Source organism: Ips typographus, linkage group LG6 (assembly GCF_016097725.1).
Source record: "Ips typographus isolate SLU linkage group LG6, UJ_Ityp_2.0, whole genome shotgun sequence".
In the NCBI taxonomy this organism is placed as follows: Eukaryota; Metazoa; Arthropoda; class Insecta; order Coleoptera; family Curculionidae; genus Ips; species Ips typographus.
Window position 1 is genome coordinate 9371609 of NC_138427.1, and position 23343 is coordinate 9394951.

The 23343-nt window shown below is 37.9% G+C and overlaps 3 protein-coding genes and 2 long non-coding RNA genes across 17 annotated transcripts in view; 1 reads left to right on the forward strand and 4 right to left on the reverse strand.

Moving 5' to 3' along the window:
• Positions 1–11011, reverse strand: part of LOC145730313 (uncharacterized) — a 61551-nt gene extending 50540 nt beyond the window's left edge. Inside the window, exons 1-2 of the long non-coding RNA XR_014178585.1 lie at positions 10752–11011; positions 9422–10692 (exon numbers count right to left, since the gene is read on the reverse strand). This is a non-coding gene — a long non-coding RNA (uncharacterized LOC145730313). The remainder of the gene's footprint in view (positions 1–9421; positions 10693–10751) is intronic.
• Positions 119–1813, reverse strand: Ndfip (Nedd4 family interacting protein). The gene is made up of 5 exons (XM_081981474.1): positions 1599–1813; positions 1322–1510; positions 1025–1268; positions 785–970; positions 119–733 (listed from the first exon to the last, which is right to left on the reverse strand). Exons 1-5 carry the CDS (start codon positions 1653–1655, stop codon positions 630–632), a joined length of 780 nt encoding a protein of 259 aa, XP_081837600.1. The 5' UTR covers positions 1656–1813; the 3' UTR covers positions 119–629.
• Positions 2133–19183, forward strand: LOC145730287 (uncharacterized). 9 transcript variants are annotated; one of them, XM_081981423.1, is made up of 13 exons: positions 2133–2442; positions 3829–3928; positions 5883–6051; positions 6807–6972; positions 11011–11157; positions 13889–13963; positions 14240–14309; positions 15221–15342; positions 15398–15479; positions 15743–16074; positions 16127–17268; positions 17321–18134; positions 18195–19183. In XM_081981423.1, exons 2-12 carry the CDS (start codon positions 3829–3831, stop codon positions 18111–18113), a joined length of 3198 nt encoding a protein of 1065 aa, XP_081837549.1. In that variant the 5' UTR covers positions 2133–2442; the 3' UTR covers positions 18114–18134; positions 18195–19183. The 9 variants fall into 9 exon arrangements, with proteins under 9 accessions (XP_081837549.1, XP_081837545.1, XP_081837552.1 ...); XM_081981419.1 differs by having other exon boundaries at positions 2134–2442; positions 15218–15342; XM_081981426.1 differs by having other exon boundaries at positions 2134–2442; positions 15218–15342; positions 15842–16074.
• LOC145730312 (uncharacterized) lies at positions 8441–9420 on the reverse strand. The gene is made up of 2 exons (XR_014178584.1): positions 8710–9420; positions 8441–8654 (listed from the first exon to the last, which is right to left on the reverse strand). It is a non-coding gene; the product is annotated as an uncharacterized LOC145730312 (long non-coding RNA).
• Positions 19149–23228, reverse strand: LOC145730289 (uncharacterized). 5 transcript variants are annotated; one of them, XM_081981433.1, is made up of 8 exons: positions 23039–23228; positions 22682–22987; positions 22565–22629; positions 21304–22507; positions 20979–21246; positions 19767–19982; positions 19388–19714; positions 19149–19288 (listed from the first exon to the last, which is right to left on the reverse strand). In XM_081981433.1, coding segments are annotated over exons 1-8 (2514 nt in total). In that variant the 5' UTR covers positions 23165–23228; the 3' UTR covers positions 19149–19286. The 5 variants fall into 5 exon arrangements, with proteins under 5 accessions (XP_081837559.1, XP_081837558.1, XP_081837557.1 ...); XM_081981432.1 differs by having other exon boundaries at positions 21304–21466; positions 21521–22629; XM_081981431.1 differs by having other exon boundaries at positions 19767–19958; positions 21304–22629.
• Between the last annotated feature and the right edge of the window lie 115 nt (positions 23229–23343).

Below are 23343 nucleotides of genomic sequence, written 5' to 3' on the forward strand. Positions count from 1 at the left end.
ACGGGAAACGTGTAAAAGTCACGTTTGCACACTCTTAAACTGTTTGAAGCAGACTATTCCATGAAAAAGTTGAAAAACCTCAATGGTTTTACAAATCACCTACAAAAATACAACAATCTAGATATACACTTTAGACATTTATTCAAACTTTTCATGTCCTACTACACTAGTAAATACACGAAATATTCTTATTCGATACACTTTGCACGGAATTTGTGTGTGTTTTAGAATCTCATTATAACTGATCACTCAGTTACTACTCCAGCACATTTAATCTACCAAAACATATAAAAATTGTGCATTCAATTCAGCTTGCAGTAGACTGGGAATTACACGTATTGTAACTATACTAATAAATATATTGATAATAATAATAGTAATTATTATAATAATAAAACATTTTAAACTCCTAACAACTAAAAAATATCATTTTGCAGTTCAACTGTTTATAGCAACACAAAGGTGACTATATAATTTTCCAAAAAAAAAAAAATCACAGATCATATTAAATAAAAATTGTGTAAATGCCATAGAAACTAACAATCCAAAATTTGTTTTGCTCAGAGTCTAACAATAAGTATTATTTTACAAAAACCCACCCAATCTTAAAACAATAATTGTCCAACAAATTAATAAAAAAATAGAAGCCTCTCTTGGTGACTGGCTGACAACATGTGCCAACCCCTTTTGATGTTAAGATACTGTAGTATGGCGCGAATGCAGATAATCAAACCTGAATCAAAACAAATAGAAAACAGCACTTTTTAATAACTTCCACACTTACCAAATGTCATAATAAGCCACCATAGCCAACTGTTATCTTTTGAAGCCAATTCGGTTGAATGTTGCACAATAAAAGTCCACTTGGCCAAGGATAATCCAAACCCTGACAGAGCTCCATATCGCGATGCAATTGTATGACAAAAGCACATCAGCAACAAGAACCCAATCCAGTTAAAAATAAAAGCCACTGAAACATTGTTTGATAAAACAAAAACTTTACAGGAAACTAACCTTTAAGTACCAAAAAATGCAATGTAAAACATAAAATCTGTTCCCAAAAGGCTGGTGTCCACATCCTCATGAGCTTCATTATCAAGGGGCAAGAGAATTCTTTGGGCTGGTGGAGACCTGAATTGAGATGGATCATTCACTATAGGGACACCTAACAGTCCCTCCTCCATTTTCTCTAGCTGAACTTCCTCATAAGTGGGCAGTTTAGTGGCTTGAGTTGCCACTTCATATGGTGGTGGAGCATTGTAGTCAGGCTGCAAAACCTCATTAAAGTCCCTTTATTCATAAAACTAAAGTCTAAACTAACCTTTGGGGGTGGAATGTCTTCTAGTGAGGTACTGGCCGGTAAGCCATTCACTTCGACTGTACAAACCGCGTTGGAAAGTCTAACAGGGACAACCTGAACCTGAATAACTGTCTCTGGATTGACTGTTTCTAGGGTAGCCACTTCAATTTCAGGCAGTTGAAGAGGACCAGATTCTTGTTCAGTTGGATGCTGCAAAGCGTTGGGGTTTAGACTCAATAACATAAAATGATCTGATGATCTATGAGTATTCAATTAAATATTTTAACATATTGCTTACAGTGACCATGTCCTTCTCCCTACCCTCTTGATCGACCGTGGGTGAATTTCCGTCCATTTTTCCACTTGAAACGTTTTTACGAGGTAATTAACAGCAATAACCTGAAACGATTTAAACCATTATTGCTTTGAAAGCTATGTTTTATTGAAAAAAAGATTATTGTCCAATGAATTAAAAATCAATAAAACGATTCTATTAAAAACCCACACTTTGACACTGACACTGACATTTAAACAAACAACACTCTTGTAACCTAGTGCTGTCCTTTGCAAACTCTTCAATACAGACAAGAATGGAGATACTTCGTTGTAGTAACTGAATAATGTCAGCCTGTCTATAAAGAAATGACGTTTGACGGAAACAGAAGGTCGCGCAAAGTTGCCAGTTTGCCTGTTTTATCCGATTGCAAATAGAAATAAATCGTCAAATCAACTCACAAGGAATGTGGAAAGAATGGAGTGAAACTAGGTAGAGTTGGCAATGTGGTACAGGAAGCAACACAATCTGTCAAAGTCATGTAGTAGATGTAGAATAAGAAAATAAACAGTGTACAGTTGACGTCGGTGTTGGAAGGTTCGGTTTGTGTAGCCGTCGCGTAAGTAAATACCGGACTTTTCTTAACTGATACCGACCAGTTAAATCAAATCTACTGCTACGCAAACACTTCGTGTCCAATTACAACTCGAATTTGACGCGTTGTTCCTAAATAAAATTAATTTAAAAAATCTCCGAGTAGCGGTTCTAAGTTCGTGAATTAGTTTTGTGTGCGTCTTCAATGCTACCTACCCACCACGGATTCTTTCTCCTGTGATGATAAATAATTTACGCTCTTCGCTTGCACGAGGTTGGTAAAAAACTGTTATATTCGAATTATTAGTGGGGTCCAAGCAAGGAAAAAGGGTTCCAAAGTAGGTAGAAACCGCATATAACCTTTCCAGTCTAGGACTTCAACTAATATGAGCATGCAAGTTTATTGACTTCCTTTTTACTTGTGGTGGTAGTTTTTTTGAAACTACAGGCTTAGAAGGGGTCTGTACCTGCTTCGAGGGTTTTGGTTTAAAAGAATATTGGTAAAGCTTGAGCTTTAAACCATAACCATAGACAATGAGGATTATCTAAGAGATGGACTGGAAAGTTGTGGCTCTGATGTTTTATCCGATAGGGGTCACCCCAATCGGATTTTTATAATTTTTTGACAGGTTTTGGATATACTGTACAGGTTGTCAATTGTGTACTTACTACTTAATTCATTGAAAAAGGTTTAAATTTTAGTTGGAGATTGGAGCTAATGCACGTTTTTAGCTTCTAACCTGTATTGATATTAGACACATAACATTTATTTTTGCAGACGTAATTTGACGTTTGGAAAGGTCAAATCTATTTTTGTTTAGCAAAGATTTATCAAAGCTGAATAGATTTGGTCACGTGTTTTGCAGAGTAAATTTTATAGGTTAGGTGTCAAATTCGTCAGCTGTTGGTAGGACAAAATTAGGTTAGAACTATCATTTGTTTGTTTATTTTAATTTTTTTGGGTTTTTTTCATAAAAAATTATTTGTTACCTGTAAATTAAGTGAGACCCTCATTAATCAAGTTCTCTTTCTGTGCAGTAGTTGATTTTGTTGTGGCAGAATTCAGTATAATGACAGATTGTCCTAGGTAAACATCAAATGATTGTTGTCTTGAAGTGACTAATAACATAAAGGCAGCTTAGTGTCTTTGGTTTGAGCTTAGTTGAGCCAGAGGGAAAATTCAATAGAAGTGACAACAACAATTTCAGTTGTTAAGCAGATTTTTTTTACAAAACAGAGCAAGAAATTCATTTGGCTTGATTTAGAAGCTCATGAATAATTTCGGGCTTGTTTGAAAGCAAACGAATTTCACCGTTTCTGTTTCTGGGTCACTTTATTGTTAATAAAATTTAGATTGAAAGTGCAAACTCGCCGTGACTAATGTTACGTTTTCCACTTGAAAAATCCTTGTGGAGGCTGCGTTAGCGCAGCTGAACGGGATCGATCGCGATTGAACTTGACCCGACAATGGGAGAGAGGGCCTTCCACGACCTCGACAACTTCTCCATTTCATCCCGCGCCTTTTGTGTGGCACGTGTTCTCCCCCGAAAATACAATTTCATTTAGAATTTCGCCAGTCGTTAAGCGAGGCGCCCATTCCTAACGTATACTACACGATCCAGACCTGTTGATAGTATCAATTTTTCATATTTTATTGCAGATGTCAACTGTGGGGACTCATTCCGGAACGGGGCCCCTTAGTCTAATGTCGTGCGTGCGCGAGTCCTCCCCCTTGCAGGATTACGAAGTGGAAAAAAATGGTAAGTGGTGTGACTCAATGAGTGAGCTAGTTTGGTTAATTTCCGCGTTTTTGGGGCCTTTTGCCTCGATTCCGCAATCTTTCTACATGAAAGAGGCATCTAGGGGCCGGGAATGCGATCGGCCATCGGCTTGTTTATTTATAATGCCTGGAAATGCGCCAATTTTGTTCTCTCAAACACGATTTTGTACGTGCTTGACCGAGATGCCTGAATGCTTGTTGACTATAATACGATCTGTTGCACTTTTCAGCCACAACATAACACATTGTAAAATTTTCTTAGACAGATTTGAAAAAAGAAGAAAGTTAGGTCAGAGAGGATTGTAAGCATAATTATCAATTTGGGACACTGTGAATATTCCCCTAGTTTTTATCTGCATAATCCTTCAAAGCCTATCTGAGGCTGCCTGCAATATATTTTTTATCTACCTAATCTAGGTATGTAAAATTGTTAATTTATTGGCGTTTTTTATTTCCAAGGAAATTTGGGTTAAACAAAAAATCTGATGGTACAATACAGGATGTTTGAACTGTTTTTCTTTATTAGAAAGTAAACTGAAGCCAGTGAATTGGTGCACCTGTTTGGGTGGTACCTTTGTAGTGAAATTCTGAAAATGAATAATCTCTGGTCGAAAATGACCTCGTCAGTCCCTGTTGTAGTTAAACGACTCGTCCGCCTACGAGTTGGGTGCCTCGATACCGTTACTTCCATCTATCTGTGGCCGATTTATCGCTGATGGTAATTATTATTCTGAACGGGAACGCATTCACTGTTTTCCGAGATTGTGTTTTCATTTTACTTGACTCGAGAAAATTGTTTTGGTATATTTCAGTGCCACTAACTAGTACCCCTTTAAGTCTGCCTGCATTGGCATACTTCACTTAATACCCTCAGCTTTCAGAGATTAATAACAAGTAATCCTCAATTAAGATAAGTTTGTCCTACTCTTTATACACTTTTAATAGACTGATATAGTCTTACGTCAGAATTGTAAGTACTAAAGATTATTTTTCTGAATTTATTACGCTGTTTAGTTAGTTTCGGGTGGTTCACTAGGGTGTTTGGTGCAGTTTTTTGGGTGCCCTAAAGGATGCCTATTATAAAAAGGTCCGATACTTGGTCGCCTGGTGATGGCAGTTCTTATCGACGATACCTGAGAAGTAAGTACTTGGGATACAGGGCCTTAGAGTTACCATCTTTAACGTCCAAAGAATCTGGATTAACCTGGGCCGGTTCTTTTCACTCAATTAGCACCTCGTTGACTGAAAAACCATCAGAAACCGGTTCTGTTGTTGTTTCAATTAAATTTTAAACTAGTACGTGCGGGTGCAGCAGGAAATACGATTTAGGGTTGGTCACGTTCGGCTTGACCACATTTTTATGAATCTAAACACCAAATCATATTATTGCACAATCAACAAAATAACAGGTTTGTTGTATTTTCTTCTCTTCTTGTGAGTCATATTTGGAGAACTATTTTTTCTGTAATCTGTAGAGTCGTATCATCACGGTTTAGCGGCACGAAAGTCTTTTTATTTGATTATGTAAACCCCACAGTCTGTTGGGAGAATTTCAGATTTCCTTACTTAATGTTCGCTGTGATTCATAAGTTTTAACATGCTCCGTTAATCGCGATCTAGATTTCGAATCACGGACTAAAGGGAGACCGCACGTTTTACTGTTCTTCACTTTTTCTTCACCGCGTGTAAGTCTAACATCCCCGGCGTAAGTCTGATGTCAGTTCGGGCGGAAATACTTTTCAGGAAGGAACAGAACCATTTGAAGAGCCTTCCATCCATGATGATGACGATACTATTAATTACTGTATTAAGCCGTTAAACGCGGAAAACGATGGGTATATTTACATACATTATTGCACTAAAGAGAGGTGTAATTACCCGCATATATATTTAATTAAAATCGATTTTATAGTGTTCTTTCTTTTTGGTTCTAGTCGTGTCGAAGCGTAAATTCTGGAATCCGAAGAAATGGTTTCGGAAAAAGCAAAAAACCGGCGAAGGAGAGACGGTGGTCCATCCGCACCACCAGGAGCAGAGAGACGTGGACGGTGGCCGTAGTCGATCTACGGGGGAATTGTCTACTGATGAAGAACTTCCCAAAAGGTAATTGTTACTATTAAATAGATCTTAACAGTGAAAGTCAGTCGAAAGCAAGTCAATCAACGTACCCACTCCAAGTACGTAAGATTAAAATTCATAGTTTGATTCTGCCAAAAATATGACAGATGCCAGACAGATGGACGCAGTTAAAATTAAAAACCACAATGGCGTCGAGTTAAGTGAAAAACACTGTTAAATAATGGAAAAAGTGTCTTTTCCAGTGAAACTAGAATTATAGTGGATATTTCACATAATGTGTGATAATAAGCTGTTTGTCGTTAAAAAGTCCCAGAAGATCATATTCATGATGGTCAAAATAATAAGGCTGGGATTACCGGGTAAACGGGTCTAAAATAGGAAAATTAGGAGAGAAAATGTACTTAAAATGGGGTAAAATAGACTAATTAGAAGATTAGAACACGTCTGGTAGATTCTTCCTGATGGAAGTCCAGGTAAACTGTTGTAAACACTCTGATTTGAAAGCTATATCCTTTGATGCACTCATCAGTGATTAATATAATAATAAGCCCCTTGAATAGGAGAAAATCGTTGTTATGTGGAAGATTTTCTCTCAAAAATTATCTTTAAGGTGGCTATGGCATAACCCATGACAGTTGTTGGATATCAGCCATGATGCCACATTTATATTTATTACTCCATCTGTCTTGTAGCAATAAAAATGCTACTTTAATTGCTATAACCTTGACATTTGATATACACCAAGTTCTTCCTTTTTTCTAATAATATTAATTTTACAGCCATCATGAAATGCGAAACTCTACCAGTATGCATCCGGGACTCAGCGTGTCCCACGACAGCGTCTTTCATCCCCTAAATTCGGGTTCTTCCGATTTGGAGTTGGACGGGGCGCAAAGTTCCTCCTCCCTATCGATATCGCAGCCCCTGGGAGACGCCAAACTACAGGTAATTCCTCTCTATACAGTCGTTAGTACCTCATTAGAATGATTAGATTAGGTTTGGGTGCGTTTTTAATGGCATTCCTCTGTTTAAACTTAGAGGCAATTATCTCGGACCTTATCACCGCATGTTCAACATTTAATTAGTTAGTATCGCAGTACCTAGAACAACAACAACAACCATTTCGTTTGCGCTCGGCAAAGGAAGTTTATAAGGCCTCGAAACAGCTGTCTAGGTCAATAAACTACTGGTTAAAAGATAACACTCGCGGATAAATTGACGCCTGCATTATTTATATAGGTGCTTGCCCCTGATTGCGTCCGGTAGAATTTTCCTTTTTGCGAGCCGAATTCAAAAGTTTGGAAAAATTTGACTTGTCCTCATCATTGCCTAAAAATGGGATTGGCTGTCGAGAAAACAGTTGCGAAAACGGTGGTACTAGTCAAGTCCGTATAAAGCATCGTCAAGGTCTGACCATTAAGTGCGGTTAAATATTAGTTATTTTCCTTGTAATGTGTGCTTGAATTCCTTTTTGTCGATCTGCGAGCTTTTACCGTTTTTATTGGTTTAAGGAATGTCAAATAAGCCACTTACATATTTTTTTTAGTTGAATTAAACTATTAACCAAACGCCAAAAGTATGGTAGTTAAAGTAATTGAAAGAGACTATTGATTAATGGTGTGTGGACATGTACTAAAATCACAGCACTGTTTCTAGTTTGTGATTGGTCTAAAAAAATCAGTAAGCTAAAAGTTGCTTTGTTTGACCAATCACAAACTAGCCACTGCTTGGACATAACAGTGCCAAAGTGTGACAAAGAGAACATCAACTTGTATAAATAAAAAAAAATTAATCCGTTACTGTCCATACAAGTTGCAATATGTCACGGTAGCCATTAGTTAGCAAAAAGCAATTAGACAGCTGTTTTTCTTGAAATATGAATTAGATGGCCAATATATCGATGGCTGAGACACACGTTGACTACGACATGCGACCAGTCCCCGTTCAGCATTTTCTCGGTTTTGTTTAATTAATTTATTTTTAAGTGCTTACCAAGACCTGTTTGTGGGAAACCGCGACAGTATCGGGTCGCGCAATCCGCGTATCGCGACTTGGTTAAGTAAATTCGATTTTTTTTTTGGTTCTCCCTTAACCAAATACAAATAAATATTAACAGGTGTACGGTTTGCCAAGTCTTATCTGCAAAATTTATACTGAGCACTTTCGAAAGTGACACATTTCCGGTTTCACTGTAAGCATGTTGCTAACCCGGTTAGTTTGCGTGTGTTTGTGTTTAGTAGTAGTCTAAAAGTGTGCCTTATAATCGGTTCGTGGTTTCATCAAAGGACAATTAATAAATAATGCTGACACCGGCTCAAGACTGGTTTACCAAAAGGTCAATGTTGCGGCAGTTCTAAACGACGATGGCTTGGATTGTTAACATATTCGTAAGTAAAGGTGCCGACAGTACCACTAAGTAACCAACCAATCTATATTTCCGGCAGAACGTAAATATTTAGCCTTCCAGCAAGAGTGTTGACACTTTTGCGACCCATCTCGTATAAATACACGCACACACTTTCCAGTCTTTGTGTTGCTGGTAGTGTTTAGTCATCCACTTGGTTGTCAGTTCGTTGATTCTGTGAATTTGTTATTAATTGTTTTTTCAAAACACATTCCTCGCTAACCTGTAATGTTTTGCATAGTCATGACACAGTATTGTTCAACTTAAATGTAGCATACCTTTCATTACGTTATTAAATTCAACTGTATAGTGAAGGAAATGGGGTTAATCTTGGATACAATTCTCATTTATAAAACTCCTGAAATTGGCTCTTTCACTGCTGAATGAGGCTTAGAAACAAATTAAACTTTCCCGAAATCACACCGGGACAGCCATTAGTTTCAATTACGTTCATCTGAGATTGAGTCTTTTCTTTGGATATTGGAAAAATGGTGTTGTTACGTTCAGTTTACTATCACAGTACACACCGGTCATTATTCTTTCCTGGACTTTTTTTATAACTTTTAACCAAATATTTGCCTCGAGGTTTGAGGTTGGGCAGTCAGGCGCGACAACCTTGAACGATTTCAACTTGGACGACTTATTTATGTAACTGCATCAAGAAACGAAAGATACACCTAGATATGCATGCATTTGTGGGTGCGGACTGCCCCATTACCAACCAAGAACTAACACAACAAGAACATAGAATTATTGCTTCCCAAAAACAACAACAATATTCTATGGCAAAGTGCTTTCGCCGATCTCGCATGACCAAATAAGGCAATGTTTATGTTTGACCCGATTAGATAACGATGCATTGGGTGTACTAGTCAAAATTAGATCCAGATAAAAGCAGCGTTGAATAACGTTTCAATTGTTATAAATTTTGCGGTTTCTCCTATACTTATAGCTTGTAAATTACGTTTTTGATACATTAGACGTTATCACGTCTAAATGATGAAGAGGTGGGTAATCCCCAAGGATATTAAACAGTCAAGGATTGCTCGATCGGCCGATTTTGTTTCCCGGCGGCGAATGAATTCTGACGTCACAGTGGGCCTTCGGGTGCACAATACGCTAAATATTCGCCCGAGATGCTATGTACGAGATCATATTCGTGAATGATCGACTGCAATCGCGCATCGCGCAAAACAATCGCGCTAACGCGAGAGACCCATGGTGACGTAAAAATCGTCACCGGCTCGAGCCGATACCGGCAATATTGCGCTTATGGGATTAAGCACTCCTTTACTGTTTACCGTCCTTGGGTAATCCCTAGTTGCTCATGTGATTTATATGCGTTTGTTGTAAATAATGTAATACACTGACTTGTACAGTACAATTTGTTTAATCTGGCAATGTCACAATGTCGGAAGCTGGGATTACCCTACTTCTTAAATCATAATCATAAACTTAATGTTTGTCCATAACAAAGGCACTACTTGGATAAACCCGGTCTGTTTAAGATAATTAATATTAACATTATCAATAGGTGTTGCGAACAAATCTGTTTTTATAGTGCTAAATACGGAACGCTCCTGTGTGTGTGTGTCGTTTTATTTCGGAACGCGCTGCTCGCGAAAAGAGACATTGCGTTTTTAACCTAACCTAACTTATTTTTTCCTCCCTTTTATTATTTTTTTTCAACAATAAAGTTGTTTTAGATGTTATTTTACGTGAAATTCTTAAAATCTACACACCCGTATATTACAATTGGTGTAGGGGTTAAAAGAATTGTCTACAAATGCTAACCATGATAATTTTGCAAGTTTAAGCAACGAAAAACTACTCTGAAACGACTAATTCTATGTTATTCAATGGCAAGTTTGGATTGTTACATTTTCCCCGATGACGAAGAGCGTATCAGTTAAGAGCTAAGGTCGTTTGCTATTTTTACGAAGCGTAAACAATAAAGGTACTTAAACCGTAACGTAACTACATTTAACAATTAGGAAAAATCCGGATCAGGGTCAAGTCGAAATTTCGATTAGCCGTGCTCGTGTGTGTCATTGTATTGTTGATCCTTTTCCTTTCCTTGGGAAATCGCCTGATGCTGTTTATTATTAGAGACTTTTTCAGGTCCGTAACGCACGAAGTTGACCTATTTGTAATGCGACTTTCTCCTCAGTATGAAACTTAGCAATATGCATATAAGCGCCGAAAATATCCGAAGGTACTTTCGCCAGAAAATAACATGGCGGCCGTAAATCAACCACAACCTAACCGATAAATAACATAAAAACATCTGGTTACGGCATCAATAAAGTTACAATTTTACCGTTTTACGATTTCGTTTACCATTGACATTTGCTGTGGCTCGTTGACGGATGCGACCGCTCTGCTATCTCCTGCCTGCGGTTTTATATATTATCTTTCGGCTCCCCGATCCACAAAATGACAATCATCCGTTCCACGGAAATGAATATGCACTTTACATTGTTGCCACACATTCAGGGTTACAAAATGATGAATAACTACGTTCACTTAATGAAAATCATATACCAATATTGCACTTTATGACTAAAAAATATTTTCAGACTGAACTGAGCTCAAAGCTCCGACTGAGAAGAGGTAGAGGGGATACAAGCGAGGACGATGAAGGGCTGCCTAGAAGCCCCCCCTGCGGCTCACCAGCCGTCCCCACTGATTCCTTTCTTATCCTCGAAAAGACTGTTAATCATAAAGTAAGTAATGGATTTTTTTTGGAGTTTGGATCATCTTGTAAAGTTGTAGGTACAGTGTCAGGAAAATCTATTTCTCTTGAATCACAACTCCCACAACACTTAGAGCAAAGCAAAACAGAATTGCGATTTTAGTAGGCGGCTCGTAACTAGTCCAAGAGGAGGCCATATATCACGGCTACAATTCTTTGTTTACCCAGATTTTTCTTCACCTCACGTCACTGATTGACCTTTAACTGGTTTCCATCACAGTCTTTGGAAAACCTTTCTTATTATACTATACATACATTGACAGTCATTATCATCTGTGATTGTCCAGGTGGGCCGTGATGATTAAGGCGGTAATTACACGGCCGGTGGGCGGCCATTACGCTTGGGGTTTTCTGCTAATTAGCGTTTTGCGTTAAGAATTACTTTTCTTCCCACTCGATTGGGTCGGTAGAGTTATGCAAGCCGCGTTTTTCAGCCGTGCGATTCTGTTCACCTGTTGCGCTCCTCTGGTTTCCAAGTTCCATGCAATATTTGAAATAACACCTGAAAGTGGTTGTTGTTTTTCAGCTTGTGTAAAGGAATACTGCATTTTTTTTCTGGACGTTGAGATTTCGCGGTGAACCGGATGGACCGAGTTGATTTTAGTGGCCAAAATTCCGTTCTTTACGGTGTAAAACCGCACGAATAAGTTTTGTTCGGGAACGCTTTCCAGTATAAGCCAAATCAAACAATAAGACCGACAAAAAAAAACTTTCCAACAACAAACGACCTTACGTAATCAAACAAACAATGCGCGGCCAATGAAACCTTTTTCCTCTAATATTCTGTATGTAAATCGAGAGCACGAGCATTATAGTATTATTGTGTGGTACCAAAGCGGAGCGTGGTGCTTACTAGGCCGATTTGGTACCACCGTCAATAGAAAGTGTATCTGTTTTATAACGAAACCAGTAGTAGGTTTCGTGCCACCGGTCTATTATATCGTTTGTTGTTGCTTGTGTTTTTTTCTCGCTTTTTTCCGTTTTTCTGCGCTATACTTTCAGTGTATAAATTTCCCTCCCCGGCTGCCGTGTCGGGGAAACGGGAGTGAAAAGTTCTGTTATAACCCACTTGCAACGCCTTCGATTGTTTACGAAGGAAACAATGAGTTTTCCTAGTTAACGCGACATGTTTTGTTTCGACAAACGTCAGGATCCTGCGCTCTGGATGAAAAAAATACGGATTTATCTTCCTTACGAGGTATTTTTTTTTGTCTCATGAGCCCTATTAGGATGATTAAAATTTAAGGCACTCAGTGAATGTGTACATTTAGATAATCAAAAGGTTGATTTTAAAATGTATCATTTAAAAATGGTTGTACTGATTTGTTTAAAAAGAGGATTTCCATAGAAAACACCTTCTTGAAAATTTTACCAAAAATCTAACCTACTAGAAGCTGAATTAAGCTGAAACAATTAAGAATCGATATTCCTCAAACAACCAACGATTACGTTACCAGGTCTCTTGAAACGTTCCTCTCGTTTGTTGTATATCGCCCGTATCGAATTTCGCCAGTTTCGTGTAACAAAAGTAAATTGTTCCGAACGGGTGCGCTTATTAAATTTTCAACGAACAAAAGCACGCGAGAGAAAAAAAATGGGAAAGGTTAAAAGCCCGCTCTTTTGTTTCTCCCGAATTTGGATTCTCGAGTGTTTACCTGCTGCTAGGTGTTTCCTACCTCAGAGTCTCATTAAGTTTTAATTTAGGCTTTCACGTTTCTCTAGAGGCGCTCTAAAATATTCCCCTTCACGTATCGCGACCCACTTGTGAGGTAACTCTCAAAACAGCGAGAATAATCGCTATTTTGCTGCGATTTACCTTGAAAGTAGGTGACTGATCAAAAGTCATAAATAATGCATTGGGCTTTTACTATCTTAATATTAGATTATGATTGTTATCATATAAACTGGGTAATTTGTGTAGACTAAAGTAGGTGGCCGGTGTCGACACCGGACAATATGTCTATCGACTTATGGGACGGCGCTTGTTACGACACTCGTGTTTCTATGCTTCCTCGATTTTGTAAACGAGCCGAGTCCATTTTGCATCTTATAATGGATTATGGTTGCGATACACTGGAGACCTTGGCTCGTTTACAAAAAAAAAAGAAATCTGAGCTCAAGTAATTATACACACATCAAATCACTCCTGTTTGATTGTGTAAGGGTGACGTCATTACGGAGGCCTTATAACGGACACTCAATGTATTGGGTTTCCTCTAAAAAGCCACACCAATGTAAGCCATAAAATGTAAATCTTGCAACAATAATTATTATTATCGCCCGCTACCTACTAACTACATCCATTCGAAACTGTTATTCATTTTACTGTTAGTCATCTGGTTTTCACTAGGCGCGCTTGTTATTACCGTGCTAAAAACCTAAATATTGTTTTTAACTATTTTAAATGTCTTGCTCTAAAATTAATCGTTAAATTGGTTATATTACAAGCTTCAACAGGAAATGTTCTTTCTTTGGTACTGAGTTACGTCATCAGCCAGACTACCTGTTTATATACACGCGACGTCCGGTTTGGAAGCTTATCCACACCCTGTCGGCATCCAGAAATAGGATTATTTATGTTCTCTATGAACTTGACATTAGACTGACCTATTTACTAAATTGAATAACAGCGTTAGATGTATTCCAGCTTTATTCGGGACCTTTTAGATGATATTTCATATTGATTTTTTTTGTTATTTCAGGATCTTCCTACCAAGTCACACAGTACCTGCAGCGATGGATCTCTGCTCAGTATGGACAGTTCGGAGATGGACGAGGTATTAATAAGAATGGCAAAATTTTACAAATTAAAACGTCGACGTAATCGTCAAAAGGCACAATTTGAAATGCAGCCGTAAAAGTGAAAAGCGGTTTTAATCAGTAGCGCATTAATCGCTTTTAATTATGGTGTTGCCTAATCATCTTAAATGTTTCTCAAATGACAAGATTATTAAAGCGTTCAATTTTGTTGCTAAAATAACAAATTTACACTAAAAAAAAGCACCAATGGAATTATCATTACAAGCTGTACTATTAAAGTGGTTTTATTGCAGGATTCAGTGGGGCCGCAATCCAGGCATTCCTCCAGGGTGTCTTTGAATGAAAAAAGGCCGGAGCATCAAGGTAATCAAATAAACGAAGCCAATTTGTTTCCTTTAAGTCCTGTCCCCAGTGGCTGGCGTAATTCATTTAAGTCGCGGTAATTGAATTTTATTTAAAACAGAAAAAAAATCAATAATTTGCTAACAAAAGAATCCGGAAATATTGTAATTTTAGAAGAATTATCAAATTTTCAATTCATTTCAAAGTTTCATAATTCCCATGAGACTTAGATAACATAACATTTTATAACGTGCTTCGACAGTTTAAAATGCTTCAGTTGTTCCACACCGATTTGGAAAAAGCAACGAATCCAGTCAAAAGGAGCCTTCGGCAAACTAGATGTTCTGAAAGCCAATGTAAAATTGAAATTTTTTCAATTTACTAGCCCGTAACACGTCCGGGAAAAGCTTTCGCACCACTTCCCGTTCGTCCCTTATGGAAAGTTTACAATTCAAATCCAAGCCCAATAAAGAAACAAACTCAAACCAAAAATGTTGTAAAAAAAAGAACACAAAACTTTATACAAATGCAGCACATGCTGACTTAGCATGACAAACCAAATAAAGTAGGCAACAGACATTTTGTAAAACTAAAAATAAAAAAACAAGGAGAGCAAAACACAAAATCTTTGCCACTATCATTTAATTGGTAGGGGACCGGTTTTGGCCTAAGCCATCATCAGACCTATACAATAGTGTTAACCAGGATGCAATTGCAATTTACTTAGTTGTTTAGCATTTGACACTATTTTACGTTGACTTAGTACATAATTATTTTATTTTATTATTTGTTTTTAAGTGTCTCTTTTTATGTCAATGCAGCAGTTCCTGGTTGCACAACACTATTGTATATTTTAGGTCTGATGATGGCCTCCTTATTTTTGTAAACATACGGGCCACTTTCTTACTTAAAAATAAAAACATTTTCAGCAGAGGCCGATTTAGAGTTGGGTTCAAATTTTTCGACGGCGCCCTTAAATCACAGCGCGGCCCATCACAGAGTGTCCGTGAGGCCTAAGCGGACTTACGGAGCACCCAGACGGAAAAAAGGCCAGGTCAGAAATTTCCTTTTCAAAATTGGAAAAACATTTTGACATTTTAAATTGACAGCTGTCGTCAGCGTTGCCGGCCACACCAGAAGTCAACGAGGAGTCTTCCATACGAAGCATATCACCAGAGGGCGTTACAACAGGTAAGATTGCTTCGTCCGAAGCTTTTGTATCAAATCAATTACACTACTTGCAAGCTCGTTAACTGCATTCAATCTTTGAGTGTTCAATTCAGTGTGCTGAAACGTTATTGTTAACCCAGCAAATTCCTGCTCATCTCACTCTATGTAGCACCAATTTCATAATTTAATCATCACGAGTATAAAACGAAAATAATCTTAAGCACCATTTACGCTTCACCCTGTGACTAATTCTTGCTTTTGCTTCGCTTCTGCTTCTTTTCCAGAACCTATAACCGACCTGTACAGCAGCGGTTCGACACGAAACCTGCACAAGTCAAGCGCGGTACCCACTGACGTGAAATTAAAGTGTAATTCTTTGCCAGTCGGGGCGGTTCCGCCCACTTCGGGTTCGTTCCGTTTGAGCCGAAGCAGATCTAACGCGGGCAAAACTCAAGACGACGTCGACCTGCGCAGTGAAGACAAAGAGGAGCGCATGTCTTTATTTGAGCGACTGTTCCCCAGACGTAGTGCTAAAAAGAAGAGGAAAGAAGAGGAGAGGTTGAGCGGCAAAATGGAGGTAGATGGGGACACTACGCGAGTTAGTATAACCGAAAAGGTGAGTTGTTAACACATCCTTAGTAACTGACAATCTAATTGGGGATTTTCAGAATGTGCAGGTACACTCCAGCACACCCAATAGCGTAAAACACTATTCAATGACGTCAACCACCACACACATCCACACCAAACCGACAGTGGCTCCTCGAACAGGAGCAGCGTCTCGTCAGAGAATTCAACCAATCGATATCCCGGCCTCACCTAAAGAACAACGAATATCCACTTCGGATAAACCAACCTTCAGTCCTGGTACTTCCCCAATTCAATTAGAGCTGGAGAATCTTTTAAGACAACGACAACTGTCTAAAGAAAGTCCTACAGTGGAAACTCCTCCAAGCTCACCCAAAGAAGAACAGCAACGTAAAGTTGTCATAACAACTGCCCCAGCCAGAGTACTATCTGAAGATATTCGAAACAGAGTAAAATTACCCGGTTTATCAGCGCTACAACAAAGAGTTTTGAGTTTAGACAGTGAAGAGGAAGAACCACCGTTTAAGTCTTTAACAGAAGTTGCCCCTGTCAAACCTCAACGTACCAGTTTGGCCAAATCGCACAGTTTCAAGAACGAAAAACCTCCTCAAGAGAAAAAACTTCAGGAAGTGGAAAACGAGACTGAAAGACGAAAGTCCGTTACTAAAGCGGCGTCTTTGGATAGCGTTAAAAACCTGGAAGACCCGGTGCTCAGGTCCGAACTGAATTTAATCTTGAAACCAACAGTAGCCAAGACCGATGTAGCGGTGGACGAAATTGAAGTCACCCCAGCCCAAGCTAAAACAACCCCTAGAAATTCGATAACCATCACCGGTCCCAGTCATACTGCCGTGGTCAATGTGACTGCCAGTAATTTCGAAACTGAAAGCAAAAAGGAAACTTCAACGGTAACAAAAATTCAATTAAAACACGAGTCCCAGGTTATCACTACTAAAACCGTACCAGAGTTTCTGAATAAACAGTTAAACAAAGTGGAAACACGACCGGTTAGCAACGTGGTGTTTTCTATGAAGAGCCCCAAAGTCAGTCCGGAAGAAGCACGCCCTAAAAGTCTGTTCCCTTTCCCCAACGGAGAAACGAACAAACTACCTAGAAAATTTAGTAAGGAGGACGTAGAAATTATTGAAAGCTCCCCTGAAGTCAAGGAAACAACCCCGCCTAGAACCCCACCTGTGGTCCCCACCACTCCCACACAGAACAGGTAAGTCAAGCTCTCTTCAAAGATAATTAAATTGCACCAGTTGCCTTTGCAGATTTAAGAAAAACGACTCAAAGCCATCTTCACGAAAATCATCTGTGATCTCAATTGCGTCACCGGACTCCCCACAAGTCAAAGAGTCAATCCGGGACAGAGCGTTGAAAACGCGTTCGATCTCCCTAGACTCTTTGAAAACTGAAGAAAATCGGTTCTTGAGCTCAGATAAAGCGTCCCAAGATAGTTTAAATGACAAATCGTCCACCGAAGGAGTAATTCTAAGGCGTAAATCGTTTGCCAAACAAAAAAACGAAGAAGAACCTGAATTGATGAAAGTATTCGCTAGGCGATCGTTAAAACTAAAAGACGAAGACGTCAGTCAAATCCAGGAAGCTATTGCGGATGAACAACAGCGCCAGCGGGATTCTGACAAAGAAAACCACTCGGAAAAAATTCCTGAAAAGAAAGTCGAAATAGTTACTAAAGAAACCAAACTACCTTTGGCCGAAATAAAAAAGTCACCGGAAATAATTAAGAGCACGGGGAAAGAGGAACCAGAAGTACAATTGAGACGAAGCCTAAACAACAACGTATTCTTAGCTACCCAAAGAGCAGCCAGTTTGAGCGTGCCCAAAACTGTCGCAGACTTTCACATCAAAAAGCAAGCGTCACTCAATGAACGACGACGGACAGAACAGTGGATCAAAAAAGAAGAGAGCTTGGAAGAGCATAAGGTGGAGTCGGAATTGATTGTGGAAAGCCAAAATGAGGAGGTGCGGACGGAGACAAAGAAAAACTTTAGCCAGAGACGAGCCGAGTGGGAAAAGCGCGTTCAACAATCACAGAAGTAAACTGAAACGTCATTTTTAAAGGTAAGTTTGACTGGTAATTAGGTCGTTTGCATTTCGATAATATCACTTTTTTGATTTCAGAAATTTGAAAATACAGCCGAAAGTCAGCCAAATGTGATATTACATAGGACAACAACGCGATTTTAGTCCTGTCGCGTTTTACTTTCATGATAAGGCACTAACGGAGAGTATTAATAATTGATAATAATATTAAGAATGTTAGTCGTCTCTATTCTTGTACAGTCTTATACGATAGTTGGAACCTTTGAAGAGTTTGCGTAAGATAGTATGAGTACTTTTGCCGTGCAAAAGTACACAAGAAATACTGTTTCATTTATTGCCAAAAAAAAAAAGCATTGTATTCGTTCTTTCTTTCTGCGCAGAAAAAGAGAGGCCGAATCGAGTTCGTTTAAGTAAATATTCCTTCTGTGATCAAAGTTTGAATCTTTGGAACACATTTTCGTTGCATTTGTTGTACATAACTGTGTAGGTATGTCATATTTTAACACTTTTGTCCATTTATTGCAAACGAGCCATTATGTATTTTACCACGCACCTTAAATAGTGCAGTTTTTGCGTTGATGTAGATATTAGAAAGTGCCTTTTGTCCTTTTTTTGTGGTTAAGTGCGGTTTGAGTTTTAACCTGCATTTGACCGATCGTTCTTTGGAAGTGAATTTGTAGTCGCCAGAATTACGAACAAAATACTTGCAAATGTTGGCAAATTAGCTTCCAAAGGTCGACCGGCTTCAAGTGTTTGCAACTACTACGATCGATGACTGTCTTAGTTTATATGAAACTAAAAGGTCGCGTGTTAACTAGAAAAATACACGAACACCCCACATTCTAATCCCCATTGTGATGAAAATTATTATATTTATATGTATAGATAGAGTGAACTTAACTTGCCTTTCAGACGACAAATTTTGGTGCTTGAGAGAGAGAATTTATTAGTTTACATTGTGTGTTGATATTATCTTGATGTATATTAGTTAAGTAGATGATCTATTGAAAAAAAAAATCCTTTAACGCAATACACCGTAATATAAACGTTTATTCTAATTCGTAAAATGTGTTTTTGTTTTTACTTACAGTCGTAAAGTTAATCTACAATTCTACGACCAAGCTTGAACGTAGGGAAGATTAATGGATAGGGAGCTGTTCCATTCCAGATTTCTGAAATATTAATATATGTGACTAACTGTCCTATGTACTGTAGATATTAAAAAAATAGCAGTCACTTTTTTTAGATATCTGAACCAAACATTTACTTACACAAAACATCACGATGGTCACAATTCGGCGTAAAATTCTCCACCAAACAATCCGGATGCATAAAAGTTAGACATTTCGGACAAGGAATGGCAGTGTCGATAACCATTTTTTTACATTGCCCGCACTTTACATCTTCGTTAGGTAAAATGGAGGCGATTTTTCGAAACAATGAGGGCAGATGAGTGCAAATAGGATATCCACCAATTCCCTTGTCGTACGCGCACTTGTAGTGACTATAACGACCGCAAATCTCACAACCCAAATAGTTGGTTAAAGGTTTGTCACAGCACTCACATGATGTCGGTTCATTAACATCAAGCGGATCAACTGCAAGTAAAGCTAAAAAAGTTAACATTTCTTGGTTTAAGGTAATAAATACCTTTGTTTGACGCTATGAGGCAGTTTTTCGTCAACACTATACAGTGGCTGGCTGCCAAATGAGTGCACGGGCGGTTAGTGTCAAACAATTGGTGAGACCCCATACACGCAGGATGAAACTGCCTGTTGCATATCAAACAGACGATTTTGGTGCCTATTTTGCGCTTATGATTGCATTGCGAACAGTCTAGTTCTGTATCCGAAACATTTGAAACTGCTAAATCGTAAATCTAACTGTTTATCTTAAGAAAGTGACTCAAAATTTCCCAAGCTTAAGCTTAAGCGTTCTTATTACGCACGCAATGAATTGAAAAATTTAAAGGCAGCAAATGTGACAATATAAAATTAAAGATTATTTTTCTTTTGTACACACTCTAAATGTCTGTGTGTTTTTTCAAGAACTTTTTATTTACGTTATTATAATCTGTTTAGTGACTTCTGCCTGTTGTGTCACAGTCACCAGCAAAAGGGGCCTTTAAAACAAGTCTTGAAAGGTTTAAGACACTTGTTTGAGTTTAAGACAGTAGTAGAGGGCTCCGACACTTTTCAGAAAGTGCTCAGTAGCATTTAGAGGTCTTTGGCAAATTCAAAATAGTCCTAGAAGCTTCTGACAATTTAAAACTACTCTGGGAAAGCTTAAGACACTTGTAAAGGCTTCTGGCACTTTTTAGAGGTTGTCAGTAGCATTTAGCTCTGACACTTTCAAAATGGTCCAAGAGGATTTATTCCTTTTCACTATACCTGAACGGCATTTTGGACACACTCTATATAAAACGACTCACGCTGTTTATTTACGAAACTGATAAAAATAATCTGACATTAGTTGAACCGTCAAACTGACAGTATTTTCTTTCTGTGTGAAATGACAAGCTTTACCAGCATAAAACTCTATAGAAAGCACTATAAGGTCTGTTCCTAGAATCAATTTCAAACTGGTTTTCAACTGAAAATCGGAAATGGTTGGCTTTTATTGGTTGAATGCTCACGTGACATTGACATTTTAAGGGTAATGGCCAATAGCTGGACATATTTCTCTGGACATAATGAGGGCAGAGCGTCATCTGTCTGAATTGACACTATCAACGTATTAAATAAATTATGTTACATTAATTTTTACTAAAACCCGAAATTTTGTCATACATTATTTTTAGGTGTCTGTACGAATACATCATTAACCCTCTTAATTAAAAACAAATCAGTTTATTCTACTTACCATTCGTCCAATGACGTAACAGTTTGTGCTTCTTTAAATAAATGGGTCTAGCTGCGCGATAATTACAAAGATCACATTGATTTTCTGTTTTTTGCGTCGTTTTAGCTACTTTAAGGACGTCTACAGGCTTTTCTGTTTCTTTCGTTGGGCTTTTTGCATGTTCTTGTGGTGGGCTCAAGTCATATTTTTCTAATAACACATACAACTCCTTGAAATTCGAATAAGGACTTTTTGATGAACCTGACGGTGGTAAGGGCTCTTCGTTATCCTACAGTATTATTTTTGTAAATCTTGCTTAGTAAAGCAAAGAAAATAACCAACTTACACTTAAAAATGGTTCAATGTGAAACTTCACGACTTCCTTATTTTCAGTAGACTTGCTGGTCTCGAGTTCCGGCGTTTTCTTTAGTGTTTCACCAGCTTTATCCCCACATTTAACTGGACTGTCTTTTCTTTTGTTAACAGCTACTAAACTGTCATCTGCCACACTGAAAACTTGTTGAATAATGGGAATTATTGGATTATAACCGCAGATTCCTTGCCACTCTAAATCTGGAGGACCCTCACTATCTTCGGAATAGTGCGTTTCACTCTCTATGCATATATTTGGAGTAATAGAAGAATTTTCTATAACTGGTAGACTGTCAGTCTCAACGAAATCATCGTCTTCGCTAACAGGAGTTTTTTTGATCAACGATTCAGTTTCAGTTTCATTCAGTTGATCAACATTACATTGAAATGATGCCCTGATTTTGTCCAGAAATGTTTTAGAGGCAGATTTTTTATTACTTCGCCTTCCTCTTCTTTTGCAAGATAACTTTAATCCAACTTCCTTTTGGTTTTTTAGTAGTGGAGGAGAATTAAGGTCAGTGGTATTATTCATGCTATTATTAGATGGGCCACTACAAGGATTTTTTACCATTTTCTCTATGGTCACTAACAAACGCTTTTTAAAAGAGCTTTCATCAGCATTAGTTTGCTTTTTTTCTGAAGACACTGGAACTTCATTTATTCTTTCTGCACTGCGCCCTCGCCTTTTAGGTAAAACAGAAGCAGTTTCTGGACTTGGAGAGTTTAAAACAATATTTGACATTATACAGATTTTGTTAGTTTGGTCATTTTTCCTATCACCTGCTATTATATCTAATAAGGATAAATCATACTCATTGTCTGATGAGTCCAATCTAGAAATTGGTTCAGGAGTTTTGCTTAAAAAGTGGTAATCTGGTTTGTCAGAGCTAGATGTATTAACAATTTGTGAAGGTGAAGGTGGTTTTATTATATTATTGAGAGTTCTGCATATTTCAGGATCTAACAAACTAGTTGCAGAAAGAGTGTCTGAAATTGCATCAGAATTGTTATTTCCAATGCAGTTTTTTGAATAGTTGTCATCTTCCAAATAAATCATTAAAGATGTAGAGTCAGAGCTTGTTTCATCATACTCTAAGTCTGACTTAGGTATAAGATTATCCCACATATGAACAATATCATCCAAGTCATTTTGATCTAACTTCAGTTTAACCAACAATCTACAATAATAGTCAACTTTACCAGACACTGTGTTGCAATGCTTCCAAAAAGCATACACCACTTGAATCCTTTGCCAGCAAATATGACACAAAACTGGTTTGGAGGTATTCCTAAGATAAACCTGAAACCTCCAAATAATCAACCACTAACACTTAAACTTAAATTGGCCTCACCAGCTCTAAATTACAATCCTCCAACATTTTAACAATAAAATTGTAAGGAACAACATTATAAGAGGTTTCATACAAGTAAGTGGCAACTACAGCAACAGGTTTCAAGCACAGTCTACAAATCTGAACATTTTCCAAGTTTGGAAAAAGTTCGGTCAAGTTAATAACACTATTGCCATTGTTGCAATTTTGTGCCATTAAACCTTCCACTTTGTTGTTGCTCTTGCTGACCGTATTATGAAGAATCGTCAGAGAACGAAAGTTTGTGATGCAAGTGTTACATATTTGATGTCCTTTATAGGAGGACAGCTGTAATTCAAAATTCTACAGTATAAACAAACAAAATATATTTCAACTTACACTTGGACATTCCAGAGAGGTGAGTTGAGTGGTTTTCACTATTTCTCTCAAATTAGTTATCTTAATCAGTTGTGTTTCGTGCCAGTCGGTTTTTTGGAAACAAACTCTACAGATCACTTTAGACATCTTAAGTGCATTGAGTGAATGAAAATTGAAACTGTTTATATGAATTTGAATATTATTGTTAATCTACAATTGTATGATATGTTAGGTTATGTTATACATATAGAGCCCGCCCTCTATACTAGAAATCCTAAAATGTCAGTTTAATGGCGGCGTCAAATGGACATTTTTTGAAGTAATTT

Coding starts and splice junctions, on each gene's coding strand:
- Ndfip (XM_081981474.1), bottom strand. CDS start 1,655: ATGGACGGAAATTCACCCACGGTCGATCAAGAGGGTAGGGAGAAGGAC. Junction 1,269..1,321: donor AAGACATTCCACCCCCAAAG/GTTAGTTTAGAC, acceptor GAGGTTTTGCAG/CCTGACTACAATGCTCCACC. Junction 971..1,024: donor GTTTTACATTGCATTTTTTG/GTACTTAAAGGT, acceptor ACAATGTTTCAG/TGGCTTTTATTTTTAACTGG.
- LOC145730287 (XM_081981419.1), top strand. CDS start 3,829: ATGTCAACTGTGGGGACTCATTCCGGAACGGGGCCCCTTAGTCTAATG. Junction 6,052..6,806: donor GATGAAGAACTTCCCAAAAG/GTAATTGTTACT, acceptor TTAATTTTACAG/CCATCATGAAATGCGAAACT. Junction 17,269..17,320: donor ACCACTCCCACACAGAACAG/GTAAGTCAAGCT, acceptor TTGCCTTTGCAG/ATTTAAGAAAAACGACTCAA.
- LOC145730289 (XM_081981429.1), bottom strand. CDS start 23,164: ATGTCTAAAGTGATCTGTAGAGTTTGTTTCCAAAAAACCGACTGGCAC. Junction 22,988..23,038: donor CCTCTCTGGAATGTCCAAGT/GTAAGTTGAAAT, acceptor TTTGAATTACAG/CTGTCCTCCTATAAAGGACA. Junction 21,247..21,303: donor ACATTGAACCATTTTTAAGT/GTAAGTTGGTTA, acceptor ATAATACTGTAG/GATAACGAAGAGCCCTTACC.